This window comes from Astyanax mexicanus, chromosome 25 (genome assembly GCF_023375975.1).
Source record: "Astyanax mexicanus isolate ESR-SI-001 chromosome 25, AstMex3_surface, whole genome shotgun sequence".
Taxonomy (NCBI): Eukaryota; Metazoa; Chordata; class Actinopteri; order Characiformes; family Acestrorhamphidae; genus Astyanax; species Astyanax mexicanus.
The window spans coordinates 18,196,385-18,221,041 of record NC_064432.1 but is presented as its reverse complement, the minus strand read 5'-3'; the positions used below and the strand labels follow the sequence as shown (position 1 = coordinate 18,221,041).

The 24,657-nt window shown below is 36.5% G+C and overlaps 1 protein-coding gene across 1 annotated transcript; it reads right to left on the bottom strand.

The window, feature by feature from the left end:
- Positions 1–266: 266 nt before the first annotated feature.
- Positions 267–23,920, bottom strand: LOC103026220 (hepatocyte growth factor activator). Its single transcript, XM_022681931.2, has 14 exons — positions 23,675–23,920; positions 22,676–22,721; positions 22,270–22,363; positions 19,953–20,026; positions 18,589–18,729; positions 15,570–15,701; positions 15,341–15,451; positions 12,668–12,842; positions 11,352–11,449; positions 9,041–9,284; positions 6,892–7,031; positions 2,176–2,316; positions 1,591–1,733; positions 267–555 (listed from the first exon to the last, which is right to left on the bottom strand). The coding sequence occupies exons 1-14, from the start codon at positions 23,741–23,743 to the stop codon at positions 367–369; spliced, it is 1,797 nt and encodes a 598-aa protein (XP_022537652.2). The 5' UTR covers positions 23,744–23,920; the 3' UTR covers positions 267–366.
- Positions 23,921–24,657: the final 737 nt, after the last annotated feature.

Here is a 24,657-nt window from a genome sequence, read left to right as displayed (position 1 = left end):
AATATTGTATGCAGAAATTAAGTAAAGGTTATTAAAAGAAAGGATTGATTCAGCAATAATAAATGAAGTAAAGTTTACTAAAAGAAAGGATTGAAGTTCAGTTCACTTATTTACACTATGCAACATTTAAGTATTGAAACCAAGTTGAAGTTACTTAAATTTACATGAAATTAAATGTACTTAAAAAAGCAAATGCAGAAAGTCAATTTTAAACATCAATTTAGTTGTATTATGTGTAAAATAAAATAAAAATAAAAACACTTGTTTTGAAGATTTACTTCACAGAATATGTCATTAATATAATTTATTTAGTCATAAAGCATTTACATATACTCACAGCTCTTTTTACAAATTCACATAGATATGCTATAAAAGTCCTTTGTTTTCAGTCTTTTTTTTAGGTCTAATGATGTGGTTGATCCAGCCGGCATATTTGGGTACTTTGGTGTAGACACCTGGTTTCCCTGATCTTCCACATCCATCACCCCAGCTGATGATACCATACAGAAAGCTAACACCGTCCCGCACACATGCCAGCGGACCACCCGAGTCTCCCTGCACAAAACACACACACAAACACACACACACACACACACACACACACACACACACACACACACACATATATACATTTTAGCAAATATTACATTACATTTAGCAATACTCTATATATAATATATAATGTCTACTCTATGAAAAAATTGTCTCTGAGATGTTTAAAATCTATTTAAAAACAGTCAATCGTCTGAAATATTTATAAGGTCCATAGACATACAAAATCTACGTCACTATGTCACAAAACTTTGTCTCTTTAGTGACCTATTAATCATTTTCGTTCATTTTTTAAAATCATTCATGAACATCTAAAGTAAACTATGGAGGTATCTAAGGTGGTTCTTTGGTGACCCAGTAACAACAACAATAAAGGTCTAATATTCACTACAGAAAAGGATTAATTCTATAGTGAGATAAAAATAATGTCTATTAAAATCTAAAATTAGGTGGTTCTTAGTATTAGTATTCTAGTCTATAAATGTCTATAAATGTCTAATATCCAATATAAAATGTCAGTTCTTGGCATCCCTGCATTTTCAGCATAATAACTGTTTTTAGATAGTTATAGCATTTTTACAAGCATGCCTATCCTTTATTAACAGTCTGGTCAGCAGGAGGAGCTGTGTACTCAATAACTAAATAAATCACAAACTTGGAAATAAGAATATCATACCGATCCTGGCTAATCACGTTCGGTATACACGTCTGATATTGTGGTTTATGCAATTTATTTGAATCTATTCCTGATTCTGGTCCACTGCCGGCTCAAATCCGAAACTGTGCTACATGTGTCCACACCCCCGTTTGCCTAGTATAATATGGGAATTGCCCAGAGCCGCTTGTGGCAGCACCCTGGTTGCAGAGAATAAGATGGGAATTCTTGTCGGGACGATTTTTCATGCTATTTATCTGTGCAAGTTGATGAATCAATACCAATATATTTTGTTTTGCATTTTTTTAACAATTACTGCTTTTCCCTTAATATTGTTTTATTATTAATATGTAAAGTAATAGTAATATGTTAAGATCTCATACCTGGCATGCATCCACACAGGTGTCACTTCCTGCGCACAGCATCCCTGGCCTCACCTCTGAACCGTACACTTCTGGAGCCGAACACTTCTCATATGGGATGAGCTTCACCATTCCTTCTCTCAGGTCAGAATATGAATTTGCCTCTGATACACACACACACACACACACACACACACACGCACACACACAAAAACACAAAAAATATTATTATTTTAATTAAAATTCAGTGGGGTTATACACTAAAAGTCATGGGACAGCATTCAGTAATTTAATCATGAAATGTTTCTATAGAGGACAGGCTGGGAATGCCAACCCCTGTAAAAACTGTGAGGTGTTATCTTGTGATAGTGGGTGTCAGATGGATGGGACATCTTATTTCTGAAGTTATGTTCGATCCACAGTATCACATGAGCGTACATCTGGAAAAATGCTTTCAGGAACCAAAGTCATATGGCAATTAAGATAAATTTATTAATTTACAGTTTTTGCTATTGTTATAATATATATACACATATTTTAAATTCTCCAGAAAGAACAAATGTATGTCATAAAGGGTAAATAAAAGTACAATAATGAAATACTCACTCTCTTGCATGTGTCCCCAGCCTGTGATGGTGCAGCATGTGTAGTCAGGGAACATCATGAACCTATCTGGCAGACAGATGGGCCGAATGAACTGAGACTTGCGAGCACAACGTCCATTCACCTTCTTTAACTTTACCAGTACTGTCAAAGCAAAAACACACAGATCTGATTTAGAACAGATTCTCATACATGAGAACACAAATCCACATGTATTCACTTGAATTAACCAGCTGTAAGATTGTACAGATGCCTCAGATGCCTCCTCTTATGTTTAATTTAAAACTATGTTCTAGGTTTTATTAGTGACGCAATGTTGCTGAAACAAATATCTGGCAACCAGCTGATTTCAGACATTTGTATGCAACAAAATCCGTTTTTTTCCTGACCTGGTTCTTGTGTGGATCCCTTAACTCTATCAATTCTGCCAGTATATACACTGAGACCCATAAGTCAGAGCACAGCCACATAAGCGAACATTTATGTTTATGTAGGGGTGTAACAATACAAAATCATTTAGAAAATCATGCTTGTAAATCATGATTTGTTTTGATGAGGAAAAGGCAAAAAAGCGAACCAAACAAACAGTACTATTAACCTTAACGGGATAACACACCAGATTAATAATATTAACTAATGCTAATTCTTGTAATTCTTTCTCTCTCTCTTTTCCACTTTCTTTCTTTCTTTTTTTCTCTCCTTTCTGGCTTAAAGATAGTTTATACTTCTGTGTCAAGTCAACTATACTTTGCGCTTCTTTGTCTGTGTGGTTCAGCAGTTTAACTGCAAACAGTGGCTGTGTGCAGCTAGAAACACACTAGAGGTTTAGCAAACCAATCACATCTGCAGGTGTCTGCATTGTGTGTCACACAGTTACACTTTTAGAGAGAGGTGCACCATGCTACACTATAGACTACAGTTTAGGGTACGTGGCTATGCATTAGGTATGCTTAAAATGTGGTGTAGATTCGGCACTGATGTATATATATATATATATATATATATATATATATATTTTTTTTTTTTTTTAGTGCATCGATTTATTTGTTAATGATAGTTAAATCTGGAATATTTTATATAATAATTGCTGTTGAGCTTCAAGCTGTAGCTGTAGCAGTGTTCATTTCCTTCTTTAAGGCTTCTGTGTTCAGGTTTCCTCATGTTTAAGAAATGCTAACACTGTCCATGAACTGTTTTTGCAGATCACTAAGAAAGTTTAATTCAAAAACCATCATAACTACACTGTGAAATTAGAAAGTAAAAAAAGGCTTTAATCTCTCATTTATTTACATGAATTGGTTTGCTAAGATGAATTAAACATTTCAAAAATATTGTTGATTAACGTGATTAAATTTTTTTTAGCAATTGAAACGACTTGGTTTTGAAGAAGTTGTATTTTAAACTGACAGTTGCGCACCTTTCAGTTTGTTCCATCTAGAGTTGTATAATTTTGTGTGAATATATTTTGCATATATTCATATTTTGACTGTATAACAATCTCATCATTCAGAGGATATAGTGGTTTACAGGAGAAAAATATTCACAGAACAAAGCATATAGAATTTTAAATATTTATTTCCCACAAAACATGATAAAGGTTATTTTTTTGGAAAATCCCATTGCATTTTGCTATTATAAATACCAAAATATATATGGGCATAATGAGGACTATAGAATGAGGCATTACTTTATTCTGCCCTTTCTGTGGCAAACTGAGGTTTTATTCTCCAGCAAGACAAGCATACCATTCTACACCAATAGCAGACCTTGGCTAAGACTCCTAACTCTACATTTTAATCTTACTTGTGGATGAGAGAATCAGTCGAATGTCATAATTGTAAAGTAAGGCTAGAAATATACTTGCATACTTGTTGCATTTCTTTTTAAAAGATGCACACATCCATTGCGCCAAAAGAATGCACAACAGGATACACATGGCAGCCATCATGCTTACACTAATGTTTACAGCACATATACATGAATCTCTAGCCTATAGTAAGTATAGTTCTTAGGAAAGACTTCTAATGTTACATCTGTGACAAGATTAATCTGTACATTTCCCTGGATAAGAGTGTCTGTAAATAAATATCTAAGCCCACTTCTATTGTGTTGTTAAAGCTGTCTCTACACCGTTATGCTCTAAAAGCTCCAGCTATGAGCCATCAGCTCAGCACATAATGGACACTTAAGCAGACACTCAAGTCAAACAGTCAGAACATTAACATCACTTATACGTCTGTGGTTTGGAAAATGATTTTATTTGTAATCGAATCATCATTTTCTTTATAGCATCTTGCTCTGTAAACATGCGGCCTGCTGGACTACATGTGGGCATTCAGCCAGTCTCTGCTTCAATTCTTTGTTCACATCTCATACAGAACAAAAAGGCTGCAGCTGCTGAAAACACATTTTCTAGAAGCATTGTCTCCTGGTGAACTATTAATAAATCATTATGTTGCAGTCACACACTGTTCAGCCAAATGGCTGTTTACATTCTACACAGCAGGTTTAGCGCTTTATATGTGACAAGAGAAAAGAAAAGTGAAAAGAATCCACAGCCAGCAGTTTAGCAAAGTCAGTGTCACTGTATGAGTGCTGTTAGGTCTTTTCTTTTCCTCGCCATGACTTGCTTTGTGTCTTAAATCATCAATTTAGGTACAGGTGCAGACTCAGTGAACTTGATTTTTCAAACTCTAGGGGGTGCACCAGAATGCTGTATCAGTGTGGTTGTTTTTTTTTTCTGAATCTGACTCTAATATTTGTGGAATCTGTAAAATAAATGCACATTGTTAAGGAGCAGACTAAAGACTTTTAATACCACTAACTGGATACCCCTCTAAAAAAGTACTTTTAGGTATTTTCTTTGTCTTTGCCAAGACATGGTATCTTGTTTGACTTTTTAGGTTTGTACTGGTAATGCAAAGCTAATCAACTATGGGCTAAATTTCTAAGTGTTTTAAGAAAGCCAATTGATGTTAGATCTGCTTTTTAGCACATCTAACTGGATACCCCTTATAAGAGTGCATTATTCGGTCCAGTACAGTGAGAATAGGATACAGCAGAGCCAAACCCACAAAGCAGAAAAAATTTGATCCAGACCAAATTTAACCACCACTAAAAGTTATGCAGCAACCAGAGAAAAAATGAATTAGTTTCGGTCGTTTTCCCCCTTGGTTGAGCTCCACAGTGCAGGGAAAAAGAGTGGTATTGCCAGATTCCACAGAAACAGGTAACCCCCTGGCATAACTACTGGAAATTCTCATTTATAAATGAGGGAAAATGTTATACTGCACTGCCGTTACTTTTTATCATTGTTGTAAATCTGCAAATCTGCATTTCTGATCTGCCCTAGTGAGTTTTATTACATCTTATAGGTTATGTTTTAGCCATTACAAGGAAAACAATAAAAACTGGCAGAGACATTCTTGGCATGAGGAATGCAAGTATGGAACGCCTTGTGGCTCAGTGGAGTTTACAAGGCTACTAATTATTATCAGCCAATATTAAGTCCAAGAACTTTTAAGGGCAGTTTCCCAGACTAGGATTAAACCTAGTTGTAGACTATATTTTCTTTTCAATTCAAAATCTATGTCTAATTAATATCTGAATAGCTGGCAAAACGTGTGTTTACCTCACAATGAACATTTCTAAATTATACCAAATTGTGTCGTTGTCCCTTCCTGGTGTCATGTGACTCGTTCGAGTTACAAGGTCTTAGGTGTGAATGGGGAGCAGAACTGTTAAATTTGATGATTTGGGTTCAATTCACTCATACTAGCCACTGGTTATCTAACATGGCACTTCATGGCAAAGAATTGTTGCTCTCTACAAAGAGAGCCTACACTGTAAGAAGTCTGCTTAGGCCCTCAAACTGAGCTACAGGTTTTCCAGGACAGCTTCCACTCAGGACAGGCCACACCTGTCCACAGGGTCGATCAAAAAGGAGTTTAGTCCATGTGTTTCTTGTCATATTCAGAGGTTGGCTTCAAAAATACTACACAGTGATTAAGCCTAGTTGTAGACTAAGCGTAATCCCTATTTGGGAAATGTATCGATTATAGTCACACAGTTTGCTAAATATAGGCCTACTGTGCTTCCAATTAAATTTACTGTAATTTTTTTTTATAGTAAATCACATAAATTTAAGTCTTTGAATCTCTGAGAACATGCATTACTGATGGAAATTGCATAATGTCTCTTTATGGCAGTTCTGTGACACTTTTAAGACAAAAGGCTTGAAGTGAATGCAATTCAATATACTGTAGTTGATATCCAATCCCACAAAAAGTGCCTGGAACAGCTTCTAATCCTTTCAGAAACCACAAAAACAAATCTGTTTAATATTACTTAACAACTCAATGTGGTTTGAGGCATGTGTGTGATGGTTTAAGCAAACTTCTGAATCCAAACATGTCTTGGCTGATGGACTACATTTGGGGCAATTGTCACTTTATTGGCTGAGCCCTGGCTTTAAACAAACACTCGGATTCTTTGATGGTTATATAGTAATGAAACATGAGCTTTATCACTGAAGTGGGGAATGGCATTAGTCAGAGAAATGGAATGAGAGAAAAACGTAAGAACTGAAATAATGAAAGTGCTCGTGTATGAGTGAATGTATTTTATGCGGAAGAAGGATTCCTTACAGGCTCTTGCTGTTTTGCTTGTATGTGTGAACTGTGTGAGTGGATAAACTACATTTTAAAGTTCAGTGCTTACCGATGTCGTGTATAGTTGGGTTGAACTGAACGTAGTTGCGGTAGAAAATGTATTTTTCTATGCCAAAGGCTCGAGTGTTGGGTCCTGTATCATTGAAGAAATGCTGGCCGAGGACTACACGCACTGATGACTTCAATGGACTGAAAGAAATAAGAGAGAAAAAAGGGGGATGATTAGAGGCATGGTAGGGACAAAGTGAGAGATGGAAAAAGAGATATTTTTTGTATTTAAATTAAACAGAAATATCATATAAATCATTTTCATCAACTGATAAATCTAATCTAAACAACATCCACACATTACACATTTTCCAAAACACAAAATAAACACATATGTTACACACACATAAACCTAAACATTTTAAACATTTTAACACTAAATCCCTTTAGCAAAAGCTAAATATGTGTCATCTTAATTCTAATCTAAACCTAACCATAACCATACTAGCTCTAATCTTAACGCTAACCTAGCAACAAAATCTTTACTGTACTTAGTGACCTACATCTAATCCCAAACTTAAAACTACACCTACACCTAGCCATAACCATTCTAAATATGAATCCCCAAACCCTAACCCTACTGTCTCTAATCTTAAGCCTAACCCAAACCTAATCATAACAGTAAACTCAGTAACCTACACTTAAACCTAACCATAAACCTTTTAGCATTTCAACACATGGACTCTAAACCCTTAACCTTAACTCTAACATCACCAATTTTAACCCTAACCTAAATCTAATCTAATCTAATCGGTAATCAGTAACCTAACCATAATCCTAAATTCAGTAACCTATGTCTAAACTCACCACACTAACTCAACCCCTAACCTTAACACTAACATCTCTAACTTTAACTCTAAGCTAAACCTAATCATAACAGTAAACTCAGTAACCTATGGTTAAACCTAACCATAATCCTAAATTCAGTAACCTATGAATAAACTCACCACACTAACCCTAAACACCTAACCTTTACCCTAACATCCCTAATCTTAACCCCATCCTAAACTTAATCATAACAGTAAACTCAGTAACCTATGGTTAAACCTAATCATAGTCCTAAATTCATGTCTAAACTCACCACACTAACTCTAAACCCCAAACCTTAACCCTAACATCACTAATCTTAACCCTAACCCAAATCTAAACCCAACCATAACCTCACTGCCATACAAAACGCTTACTCTACTCTATTAACTACACTAAGTCTAATCTTAAATTAACTTAAACCTAACTTTGATCCGAACCTCAGCAACCAAAACATTTAACTAACCCTAACCATACCCTTATAAACCAACACCTACAACTCAACCCAGCCTACAATCAAACATAGCCCAAACTTTAACCCTTTTATCTCTTGGGTTAGGTAACTCTAACCTGAGCCTCAGTAGTCTACATAGAATCAAACTTTCTGTTAGTGATCATGATTGACCACAGATGGTAGATCTGAGCACACATAAAGATAGTTGGTTTGTCTGAGCAATAACTGGATTGACCAATACAGTTACAACCAAGGGAAAATCCAAAGACTTGGGACACTCATAGTTCCCCTGAAACAATTTGACAGTCCGATGAAATCACTAAAAGCCCAATATTACTTTGACATTCATGCCTAGGATGAGTGTACGTAAACTTCTGACCACAACTGTACATTTAGATAAGGCTTGACTGTTTTAAGGGCTCTGTTTATTTACATAAGCACAGAAACTCATCTGGAACATCTGAAATTGGGCAAAATGCTCACAGCACCACAGTTTACATTTACAAATTTGTCATAGACTCATTTGGAAGTCAAAAGTCATGCAACAGCAGTATGTAAATGGAAGCGCTCACACTTGCGCAAGTTGTGAGGTTTTATCTCCTCAATCCACATGTTTGTGGAGTCATGTTTGTCCTGAGAATACGTGATGGAAAACATTACCACCCACAGTGGACAGTGCAGTGGGTGTTAATAACAGTTACCGGAGACATCTGACTAAAATTGTCCATGTAAAAAAATCACATATGCATTCAGTGCAGGAGCCCCACACACATATTCCACAGGCCTTTAGCTTCCATGGGACATGGCAAAAGTCATGGGATACGATAAGGTTCCTTAAGTACTAGTATGTCAGTGTATTATGTCTGTAGCTAAACACACACAGCCATACTTGCGTAAGAAGCAGTGAGCGGCGGAAACGACCCAGCAGGATGAGACCAGGCTGCCGGCGCAGAATTCCTCACCGATGTACAGCGCTGCCATCCAGGGGTGAGAGCCAGGCAGCGACGCCGTCCCACCCATAATCCGCCCCCGAGTTACACGCTTCGCATGCCTCCGCCCACAGCCTGCCGTGGGACCCGGCGCAGAGGTTGGAAAGGGACTCAAGTCTAAAGCCTCAAATACTCTGCGACTCGCTTTGGGACAGAAAGAGAGAACAGAAGAGTCATTTGACTGATTTGAATTGATTCTGATTCATTATAAATGATTCAGTGCCTCATGAAATCTCACATTCATTTCAACTCTATTAAATCAGTCTGATTATTTAATTTACTTAATATAGAAATCTGATTATAGATACTTTTAAATATTTTAAAATAGCAGTTTTCTGTTTGTTTTTACAAAAGCATGTCAAAATGTTTCATTCTAATAAGGATTTTTTCAATAATGTGAGATATGGCCATATCTGACTGTGACTACACTGCCATGCCAAAAGTCATGGGACAGCAGGATGTAAACTCAGCATGAAATGTTGACTTGAAACGGCCCACATGTGTACAAGTTGTGAGGTGTGATCTTGTGAATGAGTTTGAAACCTGGACAGCATGCTCATGGCAAGGTGACGTAAATTATTGAGTTTGAGTGAGGACTGATAGTGAGTGTACTGGAAATATACTGGGAAGTGGTAATAATTGTGACTGGCAGCATCTGGCTAAAATTGTCCATAAGAACAGACAAGTTTTGCAACACTTTAATATGCTGATATATTCTTACATTTCATTTAAGAACCTTTACATTGGCAAATAAGCTTTACATTAAGTGAAGATCATTTAATTTATTATTTTTTACGGATTTTTTCCTCTGCCACTTTTCTTTAACACAGTCTGCCATGCTGTATCTCTCGGCTTGCTGTGTGGGCGTGTCTGTAATGTTTTTTTTTGTTCAGTTGAATCAACAAATCAGTTTTGAATTAGGCAAATACAATTTTTTTCATTCAGTTGCACAGTCCAGTTGCTGTTTTTAGATGTAGTTTAGATTTAGTCGTTTGAAAGGAACCCGTGTGAATTTTATGTAGCTGAGCTCTGCTGAACTTTTTTGCCGTTGGGCGAAGCTGCATTCAATGCAACACAACATCAATCATACACCACAGCATGCGGCAACTCTCTCCATTGAAATGAAAAGGTTGCGCTGAGGCTTCAGTGTTAGTGGACATTTATTTAAGTTAAATTTAATGTATTAATCAAAGTTAATATTAAACCTTACTCTCTATGCTTTTGAATGGTCCTGCATACAAGTGCATTTAAAGTAGATTTTAAAAACCTCATGCCTTCAACCAGTTTCTTTTTGATTTATTACCGTTACATGTTCATTTTTATAAATCAGCACTCAGACAGCTGGGTGACACCCCAGCAGCCAGGAAGGCTGAGGAAAAGACGCTTACTGAAAATATTTCACTTTAAATGTCAGAAATCATCAACTTGAAGACTTTCCAACATGCGATATTTTGAGGCAGCTTGCTAGAACAAGTCCTTGATGAGGGACGATTTCTGCAGAACGTTTTCTGTTTCTGATGTTTGTGATTGTGGACAAAGAATGGAAGTCAAGCATATCACAAACATATCGGTTTTCATTCATTTAGTAAAATCCCTCACAGCTGGAGCTCCAGGGGGATTACTGCAATGCTTTTTTAGTGTTGGTTCTGGAGTGTGCGATTGTATATGTGTGTGTTCAACTCTTTTTGAGGAAGTTATTTCACGTCTTATCATGTGGAATGGGTTTTCAGTTTTCATACCTGAATATGTTAAGAAAGGGTGCTTTTCTGCTTTAATGTTTCAGGGGATTTTTGCTTAGAAACTTTAGCAAACTATGACAATTCAGTTTTGCAGTTATTTTGTCTATATATTATTCTAGTCAAATTCTACTGTACATTGTAAACACACTTTTCATTGGTAAATGACAATAATGGGGGGTTAAGATTTCTAAACTAATTGCAATGTTCAATAATTAGGGTTTTCTTTTGCAATTTTAGGCCCAAACAAATGTTTTTTTTTTCTTCTAGTTGAAATATATGAGCTTTATAGGACCAGGATTGTAACATTAGCTAAGGTAACTTTGCCTTAGTTTTTTTTTTTTTTTTTTTTACAAAGACTGGCTGCCTTTATCTGTGTGAATAATAAGTTACATGAGATTGACTGTGGCTCTTTGTGTCTCAATAATGCTAAATGTATTTACACCGTCCTTCTGAAAAGTTTATTTTTACTTACTTGGTCCTCTGGGGCAAGAGGTCACATTACAGTATTCCCAGGAAATTGCTCCTTTTTGCAACATGTAGCACCATGGCAGTTTGTCACCATCAGGATTCCTGTGTTTCAACCATAACCTCAATCAGCAACCAGTATAATGAATCATTCTCAAGTGTGAGAAGTAACGCTACTTTTAAATAAATTAAATACAACTCCAAAGTATGGAAAATAAATAAATACAAATAAACACATATAAATACATCAAGAGCAGACAGTATGAATTCCAGATATTTCATGTTTTATCTGCTCAACTTTAATATTTTTATTTATTTATTTATTTATTTATTTATTGATATATCAATTCTTGCATTTCAGGCCTGCAACACATTCCTTTGAAAGCATTTACTGTTTTTTTTTTTTATGTTGTCATACCTTCCTGCCCTTAACACTTAAAATGAATTGTGGAACTTAGGATACATCAGTCATCTTGCCACAATACACATTTCAACTGTGTGATATTTCAGAGAAGTTGATGCCACTCTAGACATGGTTAACATAAGAATTCTGTTCAGCACAGTAAACTTTTATGTGGTATTTGTAAATGTAATTCAGTATTGTGGTGCTCAACACAGGCTTGCCCAAGTAATCCCTTGTCCATGCAAGCCATCTGTTAGGCTCATTCTAACCTTTTTCTAACACTTATTCTGTTTGTATGCACATTCCTCCCAATCCCTTAAATTATTTATTGATATTATGAGAGATATTCAAATCCCTTTTAATCTTTCTTTAAGGATCATTGTTTTTAAATATTTTTATAATTTTGTCAGCAAATTAGGAATCTCAAGCCTTTCATGGATACTGCATTAGTACCATATCGTGATTATGACTACTTCTTGATTACTATAGTTTTTTTTTTTGTTACCTTATTACTAGCCCTAAATTGCCAGCATTCAATTGTTTGGGGGGATGTTGCAAGCCTAAAAGGCAGGAATGGATGTACATTAAAAAATGAAATGAATTTGAGCAGATAAAACAGTATGCAGTATTGAAAACAGTTTGAGCAGTATTTTTTATACTGTCCCTATTTATTTTTATGATTTGGGGCTGTAGATTATTGTATTATTTTATTACTTTGTACCATTTTACCCGAACAATGTCCAAATTTGGCATTTCATATTTTATGATAGAACTCATGATAACACATTGTATGAATGTATCCATCAGATAGCAGGAGTATATTTTACTAATTATGTTAATATAAGTATCTTTACTGGTTTGAGTGTTCTGCATCAGACCTGGTCGGACTAAAAGCTTTCTGAGATGCGATATGGTCTTACCTGCAGAAAGAGTGATCCCCCAGCCCTGCTAGTGCAGTGTTGGGGACATTGTTCACGGTCAGCTCATCATACAGCAGGTCAGAGTTCCAGGGCAGACACAAAGCGCCGGAGACTGTGGTGTTAGCAGTGCCACGGTAATGAACGCCCGTGTCCTTGTAGCACGTTTCATCAGGCCCTGAACAAACACACACAAACAGGTGAACGTTACAACTAGAGCAATAATGGAACTGACCTCGCAGGCCCTCTCGGTGAAGGGGGCCATTAAGCAGAGGTCTGCTACTCAGTTTGTGCTTGGCGGGGCCTGACAGAACACAGTATTTCTGCCCAAAACTTCACATCCAACACTGGGCTTGAGTCAGGGCTTGGTTTGCTTTGTAATTAAAGTGATTTTTCGTGTAGCAGATTTGGTCTCTCTCTTTGTCTCACAGTACAGAAGACCTCTGAAACATGAGGAATGGGGTAAACAAGGCCCTGAAAGAAACCAGGGACGAAACTCTACACTGTGTCAAACACTATATCAGTTTCAGTCACGTAAATTATTAGAGGAATAGGGTGAATCTGTAGAAATAATGTTCCTCATTCCAGAAATTAATTCAAGTTGCAGCTGCAACAGCAGCAAGAAGGAGTGTTATTAGCGAGGGTAATAGCTAATCAAATTGAAGTGGACTTTGTAGGCCTCTCACACTTTTAATACACATTTCAAGGAGCCAAGTTTAAGTGTCTAAGCTTTTAACCAAGTTGGATAAATGCAGAAAATGTGACAAAATAGAAGCTTTAAACAGTAAAACTTAAACAATGGTGGGCTGTGGTAGAGTGGTAGAATTTTCTTGTGGTTTTAGGTGAATTGTTGTTTTATATTCATAATTGTAAAGTACTTTTGAAGAGCTGCAGAACAAAAATGAAATGATGTACAATGAAAAAGAGTGGTAAACTTTCACTAGATGTGCATTTAATTTGTGGGCATCAAAGAGCCATTACCAATATGTGGGAGACTCACGAAAAGTCTGTGAAAGGTGGGATGTCTGACACTGTGCCCTTTTATATATGTTCAACAAAAATGTATCAATAATAAAGGCAGTTAAGTTACTACAGATGTGTTCAAACTGATGTTTCTATTTGTATTTAGACACTATAATACATTATGTGCAATAATTTGTCTCCGTTAATGCATGTGACTAGATGTTGAGGTCAGGCCTACTAATTGGGTCTGACAGTAATGGATACAAATCTGGTTTGGGCTTCAGTTTAAATCCCATGAAGACCTCTATCCTTACGCCAGATTCACACTAGACGATTTAATCTATGATTTTTGAGCTGCCAACTGTTTTTAGAGGTGGATAGATTGGAGGCAAATTTTGTTGGCTTGGCATTGGGTTTGTGGCTGTTTGTAAACTGCTAAAAGATGTAATCCAAAAGCTTGCTGTGTGATCGCAAATATCTCTCAGGTTTAATACCTAAACCTGTAGGTAAATCTAAATCCAGTATTGTGAAAAGTGTTGTTAATGGAAGTAAGTGCAGTTACTCTCTGCAGCCAAGGAGAGCACAAGCAAGGCAGAGGGTGGAGTCATACATGCTCGTGTTTCTCCATTTTCTCATCCATATTCTTTTCTTTTTTTTCTGTGTTTTCGCTGCAAATCAGCAAACTTTTACAAACAGACTCATCAAGATCAATAAGGCGTGCAAAACAAAACCACTCAAAGATTTCCAAAAAGACAACAATACAAGTTATGTAGTGTGAAAATACAACAATCTGATGTCACTGCCCAGGAGTTAGCTTATGTGTTAAAATAACTGGCCTTAAATCAACCAGCAAGTACATTTTATTATTTATTTTCTTATTTAAATTTTAAACCTTTACCTTGATTTTTAACTTTTATTCATAATATTTTGTTTCTAAATTATCAAATGAATGTGACAGAGGAACTGCTATTTATAACACACTAAATGTCTGGAAATCTGGAATACCACTAAGGACATATTCCAGGGGCTGTGTGATGTCATCAATCATACATATTGGAAAGTTAACTAAAATGTTAACACAAATTTACTTCCAAAACTAGGCGAAACTGTACATTTGACAGCTCTGGCCCCCCTATGAGGATACTGCCTTACATCTTTTGTATTTCTATCTTGAATGGACCATAGCTTATTATAGTGACTTCATAGAACCATACTAATCTTAAAATGACAGCCTGTAAGTTTTTGGTGAGAATGTGTAATTGGACTGAGTATGTTAAAAAGTACTTTTTAAGTCTCTTTTTAGAGTGGATGAATCTATTGCACATCCTTTTTTTCCTTTTTAATCACATAAACTCTCTTTAGTCCCGATTCTGCAATTTCTTTGGTTTAACAATGCATTAGTGAGCAGATGAAGACTGATTTTGCCGCTCTGAAGTCCTCATGTAGTAGCAGTACATTGGCCTTGAATCAGCACCAGATAACTTAGGTAACCAGCAAAATCTGCTTTAACCAGAAAAAAGTCCCATGGTCGACCAGATCCCTCTGTTTTTAGAATGATTATACAGTATGTCACACTACTACTTTCAATATAAAAGAAAACATCTTAAGAACTGCTGCTTTAGCGGCTGACTATAAGTAAGGAAGTAAATATGTAGGAAATTACTACTCAAATGACCTAAGTATGAAAACATTCCATTGTATTTGGGTACTTACTGATACTGCAGTGTGCTCCACTGTATCCCATTCTGCAGGCGCACACCTCTTCTCCTGTGGCTTCAATCACTCTGCAGGTGCCATCATTCTGACAGGGATTATTCTGGCAGACTATGTGGACACACACACAGAAGAAAGTAGAATAACTGAACTACTCAGAAAAGAGAGTGGGGGTCTGTTTGTGGTGGAGGGGGAGGTGGGGTGGTTATGTATATATGGAAAATCTAACCTCTGTATCGTACACGCTCACAGGACACCCCTTCTCTTAGGCACCTGCACAGCTCCACATTTCGCTTGTGGATTCTTCCCCACGACTCCTCGATATCATAATACCTCAGGTGCAGTGATTCATAGCATTTACCTACCAATCAGAACCAAGAACACTTGATGAATTACTTCTCCACCAATCAAAACAGAGAAGAGACTTGGAATCGGTTTTACCATTGAACACAGTTCAATCAACACAGTTTTTCTCTGAGATCAGATGTAGTAGATCAGTCAAGACACAGTTAGAAAAAAAATGAGCAAATATATAAATCAGTTTCATTTTACATTAAAACTTAAGCTCGGTAAATCTGATCAGTCTGTATATAGTACTGAATCATGTACTGAATCATATTAAGCAGTTACTGATTCATCAGCAACATTTACAGTAGACACTGAATCATTTCATTAAAAAAAACACTGAGTCACTTATTCTGTAATAAATACTGAATAATTTACAGCAGATACTAAGTAATATATAATATGTACTAATTATAACAGTTATAGTAGACGCTGAATTATTTATAATATGTACTAAACCATATGTAGCAGTTGCTGAATCATTTATAAAATATACTGAATCGTTTATAGTGGATACTGAATCGTTTACATTTTTTTTTTTTTAATACTGATTGATTTATGTATATTAGTTACTGGTTCGTTTATGGTTTACACTAATCATTTATAGTGGCACCGAATCACTTATAGTAGCTACTGAATCCTTAAAAATATGTACTTTACCATGTATAACAGTTACTGAATAATTTATAGTGACACTGAATCATGTATAATAGATACTGGATCATTTAGAATCATTACTGCAGAAAATAATTCACAGTAGTTGCTGAATCATTGATAATACATTTATAATACTTAATTATTTATAATACAGTATGTACTAAACCAAATGTAGCAGTTACTAAATCATTTGTAGTGATACTGTATCATTTATGACAGATACTGAATTGTTTATAGTGGGCACTAATTCATTTATAGCAGTTGCTGAATCTTTTATAACAGATACTGAATCATTAATGATCATTATTACAGTCAATAATTTATAGCAGTTACTAAATCATTAATATTGATAATCACAGTGAATAATTTATAATAATACTGAACCGTTTATTATAGAAACTATATGATTATAATATTATAGACACTGGCATATTTACAGTAGATACTAAATCATTTATAGTGGATAGTGAATCAATTACAGTAGAAACTGTATGATTATAATATAATAGACACTGATGTATTTACGATAGATACTGAATCATTTACAGCAGTCGCTGAATCATTTACAATAAATACTGAATCATTTATACTGATAATCAGTAGATATTGAATTGTGTCTAGCAGACAATGAATCATTTCTAGTCATACTGAATCTTTTAAAGTAGAAACTGTATGATTTATTATAGACACTGAAGTATTTAGTGAAGATAATGAATCGTTTAAAGCAGTTACAGAACAGCAATTACATTTACAGAAAGTACTAAAGCATTTATGCCAGGAAGTGAATCACTACCAGCAGTTATGGTATTATTTACAGCAGATACTGAATTAAAAATAGTAGTCTCAACACAAACTCAACATAAGTCTAGGATTTAAAACAAAAAGTGCAGTTCACACTGTGCTCATTTTATTTAGTTTATATCATTCTGAAATGAGATCCAGCATTTTGCCCACAAGCTACACTATGAGTAAGTCTTATCAAAGAAAACAGCACGTAACAGCATGATCTTATAAAACTGAAACTCAAAGCAGATAATTAAAAAAGAACACGGCTGATCTTGTCAAACACGTGTGAAATTCCTCAAATTATAGACATAAACTGAACCCAGGTGTTCAGTTTAACTGAACACTACTCTGAAACTGTCCTATAAGGGAGACAGGCTTGAGGGCCTTTTCTTCAACAACCAATCAGGACACATGACTGACATTTCTCAACCAATAAAAGCGTAGGGTCAGATAAAGGCCAGAGATAAAAGCTTAGAGAGAATCATAAACAAAAGACTATAAAAGGTGAAACCTGATCATTAACCTGATGAAAGAGAAGGAGATAATGGGGCATAATGAGCATCTGTACAGAAACCTGCTCCCCACAGTCCAGTCCCCAATGTTAAAGTGACAGTTCAACAAAAAAACCCTGAATTTAGTCGATTAGATAAGAAAATATTGAGGTTTGGTTTTCTACATATTTGAAGCTAAAATAATAATGCAGCTAACAAGCTAAAAAGTACACATCCTATCCTAGCAACACTATCTAACATTTTAGCCTTAAACTTTTTAACCAGCTTCAGAATCATGTTGATGGTGGAGCTGCACAAAACCTCTCCTCAGAATTATGTAGAATATTAGTGTAGAATCATGCTTTTTTGCTCTACTGCCTCAGTCCACATGATTATTTCACTCCACATTACATAAGGGGTACCCACTATATTCACTGCACGCCACTGGGTTAATTCAATAATATGTGGCCAGCAAATGCCAAAGTGCCTTGATTCATGGCAGCAAAGCATTAACACATTAACATGGCTTTGAGCCTTTCCCCCAGCCCCTGCTAGAACATACAGAAAACATGTGTCCACCATCCGCACGGGTTAGCTTATTACTCTACTATAACGAGCTAAAGGATAAAAGTGATACCAGCAGATGTGTGCAAGCAAAACCACAGTAAGTGCCTCATTTTGGTTTTTTGCATCATTTGTGATTAGATCACCCTGGATGCATGTTAAGGCCAGGTGTGAACAGGTCCAAAGATAAAGGAAAACTAGTCTTAAACTGAAAGTGATTTGTATAGTGGGGAATTCCCATCCAGAACCTGAATTCTGAAGAACTATACCACAGGATCACCCTTTTACACACACTCACTTTTACTTACACTTCCTCAGTACAGATCAGTTGTCTTTTTCGCTGGAAAAGAGGTTTTAATGTATGGTGGGTGTAACGGGTTTGGTGTGTAAGTGCAGTTCACTTACTCAGCTCACACACAGGCCCTGTGAAGACGTCCAGACACACACACTCAAACGTTTGCAGGCGGAGTACTGGCATACACACACCTCCATTCTTACACGGGTTTGGCTGGCACACTCTCTGGTCTCTCTGAGAGCTGAAAACCTCTGAAGAGAATAAGAGAGCGAAAGAGAGAGAGAGAGAGAGAGAGAGAGAGAGAGAGAGAGAGGTTATACACTGGAACACACTGGCCTGCCAAAAGTCATGGAACATAAAACTAGTGTCTAGTGTCTGATTGCTTTTCCCATGGAAGTTAAAGAACGCTGCACTGACCTGTGAGGGTCCTGCACTAGATAAATGAATAAAATCAAATTGTCATTCTGTAGATACAGGACTTTGTAACAGAAACAAGACACAGTTTCATGTTGCACAAAGCAGTTGGACTCAGGAGGCCTTGATCATGACATCATTAGTAAAAATGTAGATATCTGGTCTGATAGCTGCATGTGCACACCTGCGCTCGTAATAAAGTACACATACCGTGGAAAAGGTACATTAATCTGCATCTGCCTGCTCGCATTAACTCAATGACTCATCTAAACACACTGCAGAAGGAGTTTACATCTCTAACTTTACTCACACCAACCGCCACGCAAACCCATCGCTCACGTCCTCACAAACACAAACAAACCCGCAGCCCTGAGTAATCAAACCAGAGTCAGGCTTTACACTGTGAATCTTCCTCAACTTCAGTCCTTTTAAAGCTAATTTTATGTGTTTTTATATTTAACTCATTCTACTGGAGATTTTTGTGTCTCTAGCTTTTACAATAATGTTATGTTTGAAAATCTATTATTATTTAAACATTATATAGTAATTCTATAGTAATATGAAAAATTCCAGTTATTTAAGACATGCATTTTAAATTAATTATATAGAATTCTGGACAAAACGATAAAAGTTATTGTCCACAATATGATATGGACAAAAGTATTAGAACACCTGCTAATTCATTGTTTCTTGTAAAATAAAAGGTATCAAAAAGATGTGAAAAGAATCTGACTGCATTCCTCGACAAAAGCATCATTTTCTGACATATTTCTACCATTTAAACTACAATAATGTATTAACAACTGTTAAATATATAATATAGATGACAAATAGTATTATATATAAATATATACATTTTTAAAACTCTTTATTTGAAATTATTCAAAAAATCTTTAATTAGTAATTTTGTGAATTCATTAAAAGCTTTTAGATTAAGCAACTTAGCAACAATGTTTCAAATATAATTTAGTGAATGTGATTTAACATGGTTTAATGCCACCAAAAGGTAATTTTGTATAAAAAAAAAAAAAAAAAAAAATTAACAGAAAGGTCTCCTCACCGTTAAAGAGGCGTGGGCGTGAACTGCAGTAGCCCCACTTCTGGTCCCGGTCAAAGTTGTGTGTCAGAGAGCACCTATGAAATCCACACATAAACAAACATAAATAAATAAACAGAACAAGAGATGAGTTTATAAGAGAATCAACAGATCATCTAAACACTGGTAAGAACTTGGTTTATAACAAGAACTTTCCAAATCTCAAACCTTTACTGTAGGTATGAGGTTCTGGCAGCTTGTGGTTTGGCTTCTATACATTTGATTTGAAAGTCTGTGTTGAAGATAGATTTGCCATATTTTCCCCCCATACATTTTTCCTCCTTTTTGCAAGATTTTATTGCTTATTTCGATTATTTCTGCTAATTTAGTTTCTAAGTTGAATCTTTGTTATATATTAAGAATATGGTGACTTTGGCACAAGGTTTGGTACTGGTCTGTCATTTTATGGGTCATTTTTATTGGGCCAAACAGCTTTAGGTGGTGATAGTTGGCTTCTATACCAGAGCTGAACAGGACCTTCACTAGAGAAACAGTGAATGAATGAATTAGACGTTGTCATTGTAAGCTTTGCCCACATCTGTTCTGCACCAGTAATGCTCAGCCTGGCTCTCCAATACCCTGCTTTCCACTGTAAAGCTGTCCCGTGTTGATTATTTTACACTACCCCAGATACTATATATCTAAACATGTGACTGTTTTAACCTTTAATGGGCTTTTCACATCTCACTCTTACTTTTACCAGTTTTCTTATTGTTAAGTTATTTACTATACTATATTCAGTGTTGATCAGAGAAGGATGGGGTTCCTCCCGAGGTTGAATAGAGAGTAAGGGAGTGTTTCCTTTCCACTGCCTTCTTTAGCTTACTCAGAAGAGGCTTGGGTCCAGATCTCTGTGAAGCTGCTTTATGACAACATTTGTTGTGAAAAGCACTACATAAATAGATTTGAATGGAATTGATTTGATTTGAACAGATGCTTCAAACACTTCTGCTTCCAGCACATCTGCTGAACATCAGGATATGGAGCATGTGAGCATGTGAGCAACTCTTTCCGACTGCAGGAGCACACCTAACTCTGCCTGATCCCTTTAGATCACTGTAGACTCCTAAAAATAGAAATAAAGCTCGTATAATTAAGAGTTCTCTTTTAGCAATGCCACAGAATGACTACTTTTGGTTGTATAACAAAGTATTGTTGTAAAAGAAAAGAACCTTTTACACTGGCAAAAGATTTAGGACGGCACTGTGTAATGAATCATTAAGTGTTACTTCACCTGTATAAGTTGTGAGGTGTTATCTTGTGAATGAGGCTGAACTCCACAGTTTCACATGTGTATCAGAAATACATCACGGAAGACATCACCACCCACAGTGGACAAGGGATGTCATTAGAACTGATACTTCAGTACGAATTTGAATTTAAAATTGCTAATATCATTGCAGAATCTGTATTCTCTTTTACTAAAAAGAGGCCAAACTGCTGCAGCCATTATAGATAAGCCAAAATATGCATTTTTTCTCCCAAATTAACAAGCAACCCAGTCGTTATTCTGAAAGAACTTCTTTAACACCAGAGACTACCAATTTTGAGGGAGAAAAACCATCATTATTTCCGTGGTTTAATCTATATTATATTATATTACAATGCTAACACCTTGTCTGTACCTTGTAGTCTAATTGGGCATATTTGAATTGACCAATCAAACGCAGGCATAAGTCATTAAAATCCAGATTAGCAATGGCTAGAACTGTGTGTGTAAACAGACAAGCGACTACTTTAGCTACCATGGGAAAGGTCAAAAGTCATGGGACATGATAATATCCCATGATTTTTGGCATGTCAGTATGTAGCCACTCCTCTAAACATTTAAAAGATTGTATCTCTTTTACAATAATGTATTTTAGGAAACTGAAAATACTTCTTTGCAAGAACTCTTTGAAGATCCCTCTGATAAACAAATCAAACTCATTTCATATCAACACCACAAGAGCTGAGCTATCTCAGGGGTCAGCAGTGACACACAGACACAGACACACACAAAAACACACACAAAAATACACACACTCTCTCTCTCTTTACGTCAAAGGTGCCGCCTGAGCATGGAGGTACCTCACTGTGATAGTGGGTGGACCCAGAATGTTTACAATGACATAGCAACCATGTGTATCCAAGAGTTTCTTCTGCATGAGTTTGCATGAAAGTGTGTGTGTGGGAAGGAATCAGTGTGTATGTGTGTGTGTATGTCACTGGGTTACTGAGTGTGTGTGAGTGTGTGTGCGTGTGAGGGAGAGGGTGTCATGTATGGCATGTCGGAACTCACCACTTTCTGCTAGAGCTCTGTGAAATGCAGTGATGATAAACAGTCCCACCCAGCCGGAACGGAAACTTGCACTCCCTCCCATCCATGGTGAACACTTTTAAACACACACACACACACACACACACACACACACACACACAAAATGAGTTTCTGTGTTACTGACAAGATACAAATCATGGCTGCCACTAAACTTCCCATATGTAATCATTAACACTCATTAGAAACAAATAAGTAACAGACCATGGTTACAAAATTCTCTCACAGACACAAACACACACACACACACTGCAAGAAAGAGAGAGAGAATTTATCACTCCATCAGCACTAATGCATCCCAGAGAATCTTCCCCTACAGAAACACATCCTCTCTCATTAAGAGAGATCCAGAGTCGCAGGAGGCGCCTACCTTTTTGAGGGGACATCTGAATCTCCAGACCAGGAGCCTGCTTAATCTGTGCAGAAGAGAGAGAGAGAGAGAGAGAGAGAGAGAGAGAGAGAGAGACAGAAAGAGTGACAGAAAGAGAGACAGAAAAAGAGAGATATATAATAAGTAATACTTTTTGGTTTAAAGTCCGAACAAACATTTGAAGAAAGAGAAAGATACGTAGAAAAAGAGAAACAATAATAAAGTAAAAGTAAAAGAAGGAAGGATAAAAGAGAGGACAGAAAGAAGGAAATGAAAAGGAAAAAAGTAAAGTATGGAAGGGAAGAAAAAAGAGAAAGACAGGAAGCAAAGGAAAAAAGCGAAGAAGAGATTAAAAAAGGAAGTACCAAAAGGAAGGAGTAAGAAAATAAAGAAAGCAATGTAAAGAAAGGTGAAAGAAAAGGGACAAATAGAAAGTAAGAGAAAGAAGGGAAAGAAAGTGAAAGGTAGGGGAAGGATAAGGAAGAAAAAGAAAGGAAAAGGACGGAAGGGAACAAAATGTAAGGTAGGGACAGAAAAAAGGAGTGATGTAAAAAGGAAAGCATAAAGAAAGGAAGAGAAAAAGGAACAAAAAAGAAAGAAAAGAAAAGAAAATAAGAGATGGAAGGAGGAATGGAAAAAGAAAAAAGAAAGGAAGGTAATGAGAAACAAAAAGATTTGAAGAAAAAGAAAGGAACATGAGGAAAAAGGAAGTACAGAAGGAAGAAATAAAACAGAAGGGTAGTAAAAACGGGAAGAAGGAAGTAAGGAGGAGAAGGGATGGAAAAGGAAATGAAAAAAAGAAATGCATGTAAGAAAGTAAGAAGAAAAAGGATGGATAAAGTAAGGGAAGAAAAAGAAAGACATAAGAAATGTAAGTTGGGAAAAAATAAGGAGTACAGAAAGGGAAGGAAGTAATAAATAAAGAAAGTGAATAGTAAAAGTGGTGTAAAGTGTGGGGAGGGGGACAGTGAGGGTCCACTACAGCTTTAATCCACCTACCGCGCAGCTCCGCAGCATCAGCGCGCACAGCACCACACTCCACAAGCACGCGCGCTCGTGGACGCGCATCTCCTCCGCTCTACTACAACTTTACCCAGGGTACTCACACTCCAACAGCGTGCACGCGCTCTTCACTCTCTGAGAGAGAGAGAGAGATAGAGAGAGAGAGAGAGAGAGAGAGAGAGACTTTTGAAGCTCTTTATTTAACCATTGTATAAAGGAAAACAGCACGAGAGGGATGAGAAAGGTAAGCACGTGTGAGAAAGAGAGAGAGGGAGTTACCGTCTCCAAACTGAGTTGCGTCATCTTTCAGTATTAAAAAGACGGAAAGAAAAAAAGAGGGAAACCAGCCTGTCAGATACTAGCCTATCAGACACCAGCCTATCAGATACCAACCTATCAGACACCAGTCTACCAGACACCAGCCTATCAGACACCAGCCTATCAGAAACAGCCTATTAGAAAACACCCTATCAGAAACCATCTAATCAAAAACCAGCCTATCAGAAACCATCTTATCAAAAACCAGCCTATCAGAAACAGCCTATTAAAAACACCTTCTCAGAAACCAGCCAGCACCAGCCTATGAGAAAGCAGTCCATCAGACACCAGCCTTTCAAAAAACAACAAATTAAAAACAGCTCATCAGAAACCAGCCTATCAGAAAACAATCCATCAGAAATCAGCATATCAGAAACCTGACTAGTTGTGTTCTAGAGGGGTGTAAAATTAAGAAGAAAGCCTTCCCTTGACAGTAGAGACAGTTACTCCAACAAAACCAGAATCACGTAATTTCAGATTTTGGAAAAAACAATAAATTGGCAGGTTTCACACTACTTTTCTCCATACAGTGCATATTCACAAGTCCTTTAATTTGAAAATACTGCAAAGCGTGCACTAGATAATAAATATAAAGGTATATTTACCCATCAACGATTCCTGTTGGCAATGTCCCTCCTTTGAAGTCACCTAGGCATCTTCTC

Bases quoted from the DNA above. Each gene is read 5' to 3' on its own strand.
- LOC103026220 (XM_022681931.2), bottom strand. From the start codon at position 23,743: ATGCGCGTCCACGAGCGCGCGTGCTTGTGGAGTGTGGTGCTGTGCGCG. The intron at 22,722-23,674 runs GTAGGTGGATTA...TCTTCTGCACAG, and splicing joins TGATGCTGCGGAGCTGCGCG to ATTAAGCAGGCTCCTGGTCT. The intron at 18,730-19,952 runs GTGAGGAGACCT...TATTCTCTTCAG, and splicing joins ACGCCCACGCCTCTTTAACG to AGGTTTTCAGCTCTCAGAGA.